Source organism: Montipora foliosa, chromosome 13 (genome assembly GCF_036669935.1).
Source record: "Montipora foliosa isolate CH-2021 chromosome 13, ASM3666993v2, whole genome shotgun sequence".
Lineage (NCBI taxonomy): Eukaryota > Metazoa > Cnidaria > Anthozoa > Scleractinia > Acroporidae > Montipora > Montipora foliosa.
Window position 1 is genome coordinate 41,045,583 of NC_090881.1, and position 10,000 is coordinate 41,055,582.

The 10,000-nt window shown below is 38.3% G+C and overlaps 1 protein-coding gene and 1 pseudogene across 1 annotated transcript; both read right to left on the reverse strand.

Moving 5' to 3' along the window:
* Window positions 1-7,716: 7,716 nt before the first annotated feature.
* On the reverse strand, window positions 7,717-8,624 carry LOC137981973 (uncharacterized; annotated as a pseudogene).
* An 84-nt stretch (window positions 8,625-8,708) lies between these two features.
* On the reverse strand, window positions 8,709-9,341 carry LOC137981974 (uncharacterized). Its single transcript, XM_068828997.1, has one exon. The coding sequence runs from the start codon at window positions 9,339-9,341 to the stop codon at window positions 8,709-8,711; it is 633 nt and encodes a 210-aa protein (XP_068685098.1).
* Between the last annotated feature and the right edge of the window lie 659 nt (window positions 9,342-10,000).

Below are 10,000 nucleotides of genomic sequence, written 5' to 3' on the forward strand. Positions count from 1 at the left end.
TCCCAATTAATGCTCCAGCGCTGGAAGACTGGCTGTTAATCCAAGGATGTCGTGAAGTGCTAGCTGCTGGTGAAAATCGCCGCCAGAGAAAGGGGTGATCGCCGGCTGAATTTTAGCCGTTAATCGAAGGAACTGAGAAGATCGCAAATTATTTTGTACAAAATTTAAAAGTCATTCGATGTGTGATGACAAAAGAAATGGATGCGGAATTATCTTAAGAATTTATCAATACTGGAAATAAAATAAAAGCGTTTTTGATTAAGTACTACTGTGCGTATCAGAGATAACCTGTATCAGAGGTCCCTTTGATGCTCAGCACGAAATTGCCGCCTCAATAGAACCTTTAACCCGATGAATTTATTCTTAGCTACATCCCTGTCAAGCGCTTATCTTCATTATCTTAGCTTTACCCCGGCATTTTGGCTCAGCTTGTATCAGAGATAACCTGAAGCAAAAGATGTGATTTTAAATATCGATTTCAGCTTCAATCACATTCGTAAGTTGGAAATGAGTTTGCCTCGTGTAATTTTACACCAGAATGAAAGATGGACAGTATGCTTTCTTGTTTTATTACATCGATTTAGAAATCACTGGTGATCCTTACAATCTGATTGGCTCTCAGCAGTAAGATTGTTTCCCTCTAAACCGCACCATTCCACCAGCCAATGAGAATGGAACACTAAAACAAAACAAACCAATCAGATTTCAAGGCTTTTTTATGGTAACCAATCAAATTGCAGGAAAAGGAAAGAAAGAAAGAAAACCACACTGTGTGGTGATTTTTGGAATTTTGCAACTTTTGCTCCCAACTGGATCAATAAAATCTTGCCTACTGACTAAAATCCTGTATTTCAGCGATTAAATAATTATTCTGTTACTTCTAAATGGATGTAATAAAGTGGTAATTGAACTTCATGTCGTGCAAATTTGGTCTGAAATCATACTTGTGATTTCAAATCGAAGTCGTGCTGCGCGCTGTGGTTCGATTTTGAAATCACACGTGTGATTTTTAGGTCAAATTGCACTGCACAATAAGGAAGGAACCGTGGCCTGGAACTTTTGAAACTGATGTAATGCGCCGATAAGGTCGACGAAAACTCATCATCACCCTCCCCCTTCCTGGGCAAACCCTGGTTATTTGACTATTTTCTGTGCCCAGTGAGTGGGGAATTTGACAAATAAGGCTTTTGCCTGGGTGAGGTGGGGAATTTTTAACCGGAAGTGGTTTTTTTTTTTTGTTGTTTGTTTTTCCGTCGGCCATCGTATTTATTTGGCCGCGATGGAAGAATTTTAAAGGAAGATATATAGCATAGGAAAAGAGGTCTTCAAATGTTAGGTAGTATTCTCGAAGCTTTGTATGAAAAGTAGAGATTGATTGTTAAATATTAATGAATCAGAACTTGAATTTAAAAATGCAGATTTTTCGCCATGAGACAAGCAGACTTTGCCCGGCGTTATTGTCTGCAGAGCTCTTTAGAATCTGAGCCTTATTAAACAGCAGCAGCAAACAGTGAACTAGACAAAACCACTGTAGATCGAAAAGCAGTTTTTACAAAATAAATACTTCAATAATAAAGGCGTATTTTTGTAGTTATTCATGTCCGGTAGAAATGGCACAATCATATAAAGAATCAAGGAGCGTGTGTGGCATGATGATTGTACAAGCTTTATTAAAGACGAGAGGAGTTGACGGCGATGTGCATTTTGAGAGGGGCATTTCACAGACAAATCCGTCACAAGGGTAGGGCATTGGGGGGGGGGGGGGCAATTTTGGGGGGGGGCACGGGAATTTGAACGATTCAATCTTCAAACGTCTATATTCCGAAGTATAAAGCGATGTTGCCTTGCTACTCATCGCTGTGAGAATCTATATTATTGCAAAGGCGAAAAGCTGCGGTGACAAATTTTTATTGCACAGCACAGCATTTCCAGTTACAAAGACACTACGTGAAAAGTAAGGAAACAGCAAGTTCATGGGTAGATTTTACAATTCTTTCTGCTCTAGTTGATCAAATTTCGTTACCAACGCTGATGCTCACGCGAAAAGCAGGATTTGAGGGGCATTTCACAAATCATTCACTTCGGTAAATTTGTGCCACTCGATTGTACGAAGGTGTATGCCAGAACAAGTTATTGTGAAACCACTGGTCACCGATCATGTGATGGAGTTAGGGAGTATAAATTTGCCTCGTCAACATTTAAAAAAAAAAGCAGTGGAATCTTGCAGGGAACGATTCCAAAGAAGGTTGAATTTGATGCGAAGGAAAAAGAGGAAAACCTGATTAACAATGATGTTGAACAAAAAGTAGAAAGGGGGTTAGGGAAAAAGTAGTCGAGGAAAAGAACAACGAAGATTATAATCAGTCAGTACTAGTCGTAATTAGTACTTATAGTACAAAGATTGTTATTTTATATCAGTAAGAAACTTTGTCACTGTAAGGTTTGCACTTAGTAAAATTTAAACATGTTTGCGTTGAAGTTCGTCTCCCTGAACAGAACTTTTTGTGGTCTATATATTTATTTATTTTAGGAATCTCTCTAAGTTGAGATCTACAATACACGATGGCATCCGAGGATTTTTAATACTGAAAAAAATTACTGGGTGAAAACAGTAACAGGTAACAGCAAAGCGGTGCTGCAATATTAAAATATTGCCGCAAGCAAGTTCTGTCAGCGCACAGTAATATTAAGCGTTTTAGCTCCGGCGTTCAGGATTACCCCTGATAATTTCCCTGCCACCAAAAAGACCGCACCCGTTTTTTCTCACACAGTTTGCATTATTTTTCTCTCGGCATCGGTGATGATAATGCAGACAGAAAACAATGGCTTTGGATGACGATCAGTAATTATTTATAAATAATTAATTGTGATTTTGTCGTACGGTGACTGACGCGAACATGGATTGAATGCCTTAAAGTCATCCGGTTTTGACAGGACAAATTAGTTTTGAATAGTTTGATAGACTCATAAAATAAGGAGACCAAAAAAGGACTAATATAAGTGATATTTTCATGAAAATCTAAAACCACACAATCTGGTACGCTTACTTTGTCAAATCGATGGTTTTATGTACACGAAGGTAATTTATTTTACCCAGTGCTTGTGTGTTCTGCGTAATGTTTGTTTTTCAGAAAGTTGCTATGGCATTAAAGTGTCCAACTAAATTGGTTAAAACAGTTTCTAATTGAAGAAACAGCCGTCAAGCTGGCATAAAATTACCAGAATAGTACGCTTCATTGGCTAAATGATGGAAAGCTATTTCGTTTCATTTTCGTACCACCTGCACACCTATTTTGAAATATATCAAGACTGTCTGAAGGCATTCTGCGTTTGTTATCAATGCGACTGTGGTAGAAGAAGTCACCATGTGCTCTTCCATCCATTTTGTTATCTTCTCAGCCCTCTTTGTCTTTGACGTCTTTTCTGCTTGCAAGAATGGTAGGCTTCTAACTTTTTTAAACTTTTTTTTTATTCTTGTCTATTACGTAGCCTTGTCTTTTCTAATTAATTATCGTTTGCCTGTATTGCGGTTTTGGACAGGAGAGATCAAGGGAAAACAGTAGTTAATACTGATTACTGAGAGGGCTTAGCATATAGGTAACGCTCACGTAAGGTAATAAGATAAAATTATGGAAATATACCAGAAAGCTTTCCGAGAAGATAAACCGGTTTCAAAAAGTTTGATCTGGTTTCCTTGAACGTCAATTAGTCCGTTCGATATTCGAGTGTCACAATTTCAGCCTTTACATGGCTTTCATTTATTCCACTTTATCCTGTAAAAGACATTTTGTTATTATAAACAAAAAGACCTTCAAAGGAATACTCTAAGGATGCGTTTTTTAGGAAAATCCGAAAACGGACTTTTGAATCCAAAAAAAAAAAAAAAAGGATTTTGCGCTATTTTTGGCGAAATCGAAAACGGACCTATCTACATCCGAATTTTTTGGATTCAACGTCTCAGCGTTTTTATAGGAAAGGGTTTCAAAAAAGTGTTTTTGACAAGAGGTTTTCCATGCAAAAATGATACACAACAGCTACCGTACATGATGACATTTTACCCCAAATGTTTTTTTTTGCGCCATTTTTTACCGTAGTACTATCGAGATACCAATAGGTCTAAAATAGTTAGGTTTTTTTTCTGCAAATTTCACACCAGAAATGACACTAAAAGTTTCTCGACAGCAATAATAATATTGTTAGCACCATTCCTACAGCTAAAAATTAAATGGGAATGCAAAAATAATCTGTACTCGATTTTGTACCATAGCACGTATTTTTCGTCATTGCGTCAGTCAAAAAAGAGTGAATTTAATCCTGAGATTACGACTGAACTAAAACACGTAAGACATAAATACCAAGAACGGAGGTATTACTCCACATACATCCCGAGGGCCGTATTATCTGACTTATTTCACGGTTTTTCAAGATTTTATTTCTGATGTATCTCCATAAAATGTAAATACAACAATGTGTCTTAAAATTGTAAACATTAAACTGAATTTTCTGCCGCTGTTGTACCACCCATACTACTAGGATTAAACAATTAAGACACATTTTGTTCAGGGGAACAAGCACTGGCTAATTTGGAGGCTCACACCTTAGTGCGATCGAAACGAAGACAATGGAATTGACATAATTGTGTGATTTACACAGGGTTTTGAGAAACAAAAGACTTTGAATCATTTATGGCGTCGTCAAGGAACTTAATGTTTCTTTCCGATTCTGTAGGTGTTTTGATTTTTGTCAACCATTTTTCTAAGCACAGAAGTCTGTTCATGCGTTCCTGTCATAATCGTTTACACGGAGCCCTTTTGTTACACAAAATTGTGAATTGGGCATTACGCATAACAACAGTTCGCTTCGAAGCTGTTTCGTTCAGCTATGCAAGAAATATTTGACTGTCCAGGTGTCCCGAGTCTGGAGTAGCGAAAGACGCGTTCTACTTGACTCCTACGCCCGTGCTCAAGCGAAAACTCCAGCAGTTACCTTTTAGCGAATTCGCTCAGATATCAAGGGCCAAACGCCTGAAATTCAGTCAAAAATCGGCTCATGACACTCGATTTACTCAGCCTGGCTCACAGAATGCCATTCTGGAGAGAAACGCGCAGATAATTATAAATTTCTAACTGGATTTGTCAAAAGGTGGCTGCGGAAATTGTGAAAACAAGCCAATTCTGCTCCCGTCACAAACTTAAAAAAAGCTACCCTCCCCACCCCTGTGCTTTGGTCAGACAACTGCCAATCACCACCCCACGCCACACTGTGGGTTCACTCTAATTGGTGATCAAAAGCAAACTATCATTGAAGCCTAGACTAGTCCAAGAAAAATTGCCAATCAAGACAAGCTACAGTGTAAAGTCTGACTTAACAAGGCCACAAACTCTAACTGCAGTTAAAGTCTCAAAGCAGCAACCCCCCCAGCCCTGTGCTTTTGACACTCAACTCAGAGTTAGAACTGTCCCTGGGCTGTTTGGCAAAGCAGGCCTTGACGGCAAGCTTTACCGCGTTAGTTTCGATTCCAACCTACGTGTTTACCTCTCACTGTACTGTCTGTCTTCTACTCTGTTGGGCATTCTTGTTTGAAATGTGTTTAAATATCAAGAATTTCAGCTCCATTATGAAAATAAATGTTCACACCCAAAGTTTACGGTAGCTTGCCTTTTTTGGTTTCAAGTTTGTTGGCATGAACGTGAACGAGCGTGAACGACGGGCCAAAAACTTTGGCCAAATTATGGTCTGAGTAAACAGCCATAAAATCGAGAGTTGATAATTTTAAACGGGGAGAAAATTTGGTAATGTTAACGGGAAAAATTTTTAGAAATTGTGGAACGTTTGAAGCTTCAGACAGAGAGTAAGTCAGGTCAAGTCTTTGTTTCGTGTATGCATGCATGACGCACCTCCCATTTGAAAATTACTTAGCTTACATGGTGTTAGCTTCAGGGAACTAGAGCAAGATAGCTGGTTAAGGTTTTGAGTTTAAGCACATCCCCAAATCCCTAGGGAACTAAATCTGAGGACCTGAAATAAATAACCACTGTCTAAGGGCATAGCAAGGTCTATGATTCCCATGTTGTACTTGAACAAGCTGCCCCTTGAACCTTGTACAACTGTCTCAATCTGTAAGAATGATCCTTCTCTGTGTTCATTTCCAAAGAATCAGACTATTCAAGTTGAAAATTGATTACAAAATGAAACAGAAATTAGTAAGTTCTGACTAGACCAGGCCCAGGGAACAAAGCAATGTTAAGAGTGACACACCAAAGAGTATTCCTTTTTTAATATCAAGCCCAAAACTTTTTAAACTTTTACAAGTATAGAACTAAAAATATAATTAATTTGTTAGTCCTTCGGAAGTATAAGATATGAGGAAATGGTCAACAACTGTATTCACAATAAATGGATATCAAAAATTTAATGATCACGAGTGTTTTTCTTCATATCAACTTGCTGGTCACCTTACTGAGACTATGACATGCAACATTTTATTATGTAGGATGTGACTCCAACTAGTGAAATCTTAACTGTACATTGAATTTATAAGCAACAAAGAATTCCATTTGTATGAGCCCGATGAATTCAGCACATCTGTTAATTTTACTGCAAACAAATTAATTACTATGAGTGTTTAAGATTCCAATCATAATCCAGAACTTCAAGAGCTTCAAATACGGCTTTTTCACATAAACCAATCTGCCCGTTTATCTTCATTCACTACTGGTTCTCAAGGTAACACCTTTCCTCAAAACTTGACCTCTCAGCCATCACTTCTGTCCATTGTTCCAATTGTTGAGCCACTGCACATCTCTCTCTAAACAGCAGAGAACATGCTGTCAGTTCTTTTCATCCTAATTTTTAATTCTGTATATGAAACACTTTTTCCAAAGCAAGCTTACTGAGAAACCTAAGACATGGAGAATTATGTTTATACTAGTACTTGTTTATGGATGCTGGACACTTTTCGAGAAACTGTGATGAGGAAATTCTTCAAATTAAAGACATGTAATATGGAACTTTTTTCATTCTTCTAAATTCCCCTTGTCTTTTCAATTAACAGCCTAACCTTCAAACTAAATAATAATTTGCAGAGTACTTCTGATCATGGCTCAGAATACATGTCTGAACAGACGTCACTACAACAAAGCACTAATAGTGTGGATAGACATGTGTTTCACTGGGGAAACACTCACCTCTACTTATAACCTCATGTGTAACTATATATCACAGTGACTGTTTTTATGAATATCCAAAACCCTGTTGTGGGTCTTATAAAATCTTAATGATCAACAAACTGTGCTCTGTACATGTGTGCTATGGCATACACGACTTTTTTCTACCAAATAAGTCACAAAACCAAGCCCAACTGAATAAAGGGCCTTTGCAGCATTCGAGGCCTTATTTCATTTTACTTGAGATTTTCATAAATTAAGGACGTTCGCGCCCATTCCTACTGCGCATCCTTACAGCACACGTAAATTCACATGCCACGTCATGCATCGAGCGCGCGCTAGGTACTAATTATAAAATGAACAATGATAGGGCAGGTGGCCATTGCCATAGCTTTGCTTGGATTTAACAATCTTGGCACACACAAAAGAACAAAAAAATTGCCGCATGAAGAAACCGCAAGTAATAACTTCGCGCGTATCGAGTCACTCTGTTTGTTCAGATTTGGTTTAAGTTTGCGAATAAAAAACATTTCAAATCAAGCAGTCAAGTTTACTCTGACAATTTCTTTAAAATCTCAAAGTTGTTTCCAATGGAATCCGGATCCCCTCCATGCTCGTCCTTTACGTGGTAGCCGATTGTTGATCGCTTATGTTCCTCCACACGTTGATGGAGGTGTCGACTCGTGAAGCCGACATAGTCTGTATCACACAGGCCACACTTGTAATAATAAACAACGTTTTGTTGGTTTACATGGAGGTTTGTGTTCTTATCGGCTTGAAATTTCCTTTTGATCTTTCTGCTTACATAAACAGGCTGGACGACGGCATTAATCTTTCGACTAAGATCGCTGAGTTGGTGTCTTACCACATTTGCCGATTTCTGGTCTTTGAACGGTAGCACAATTCTGATGGGGGCATCTTGTTCATCGGGTACTTGCTGTTTAGAACACACATTCTCAGTAACTCTCATTTCCATAAAATTTCTGATGGTGTTCTCTATGAGGGTTTCAGGATAATGCAGGCGAGCAAAAACCATTTTGAGACGTTCACATTCTTGATAGAAAAACTGCCAATTCGATGAGAGTTTGAAAGCACGGTTTAACATTGTCTTCAGTAGAGAATGTTTTATACTTGACGTCAACATGGCTTTGATAATGCAATAAAAGCCCAGTATCGGTTGGTTTCACGTAGACCTTCGTCTCTAGTCGTGGACCATTTCTGATGATCACCATGCCAAGAAAGGGAAGCTTGCTGTTGTCTTCGAGTTCCATTGTGAAGCTGAGTGAGGGGTGTATTCCATTCAGTGTTAACAAGAATTCAGAGGCAGATGAAACATCGGGCATTTTGCTGAGAGTGTCGTCGACATATCGCTTGTAGAAAGCAGGCATCTTGTTTTGGTTTTTCAATTTTTCTTCAATATGGCACATAAACGTATTTGCCATTAGTGGTCCGAGGGGAGAGCCCATGGCAACCCCATCCACCTGCTCATACAAGTTTCCTTCAAATTGGAAAGCTGGTTTTTCGTAGCAATCTCTAACAGCTCTATAAGGTTAGTTTTTGTGATGTTAAGGTCATATTCTTTGTTGAACCAATTGTCTTTGAAGCTTTCTCCACTAGGATTTTGATTGTTTCATCCACAGGTACGTTTGTGAAAAGAGAGGAAACATCATATGACACTAAAATGTCCTGTTTATCGATTTTTATCCCCTGAAGGTCATCAGCAAATGAGAAGATGTCATTAATGCTTTGGTCGTTGACGGACAAAGGTTTTAGCTTTTCGTCAAGCCACTTAGCAAGCTTGTAATTATAGGTTCCTGTCGCTGACAGGATCGGGCGGACCGCTAGTTTCGTCTTGTGCGTCTTTGGTAAACCATAATGGTGTGCAAGTCTGGAACCCTTTTGTATCAGTGAGTCAGCTATGGGTTGCGGAAGAATTTTCTTCACGATAGAGGACAATTCCCTCTCCTTTTTAAGTAGCGGGTGATAATGCTTCGGAGGTCTTCCCTTTGCCTTTGGTCTTTCGAGGCTGATGGGTATGAATTTAGTTTCATCGCTAATAGATGATTCCTTCAGTAGGCTGACATACTCTGTTTTGTCTAAGATCACAACTCCCGAACCCTTATCCGGTCGTGTAATTACGATGTCGTCTCTCTTCTTCCGGGATCCGGATTCCATTGGAAACAACTTTGAGATTTTAAAGAAATGTCAGAGTAAACTTGACTGCTTGATTTTTGAAATGTTTTTTATTCGCAAACTTAAACCAAATCTGAACAAACAGAGTGACTCGATACGCGCGAAGTTATTTACTTAGCGTTTCTTCATGCGGCAATTTTTTGTTCTTTTGTGTGTGTGTATTGTTTCTATGTAAATATTTTAGAGTTTTGGTCAGTATCTTATTAGCATTTTTGTAATCGGTTACATATATTTTAGCGCATTCAAAACTTTTACTGTTCAACTTGAAAATGACCGTCGAACGGTCGAAACGTCGTTGTTTTTTAATTTTAAATTAATCTTTCCTAAATGGTGCAAAGTTAATATTTTCTCTGTGTGCTCTTGATGATATTGTAATACTTTTTTTCATATTTTTTCATTCTGGGATGGGTTGGGTATTCTAGCTTTGAGGGGTCAGGTTTTTGTGTGTAAATATCTTGTAGGGGACTTAGTGTCCTATTGTAATTGACACCTACCTTAGGGTGAATAAATAAATAGTTAAAATAAATAAATAAATATACATTATATTGCTTGATGGGATTAGAAACGGCAGCTCCGCTTTTAGGCTTGTCTAAATCTATATTTTATTTTAATGTCCCTAGAGGGAGTAACTACTTGAATAG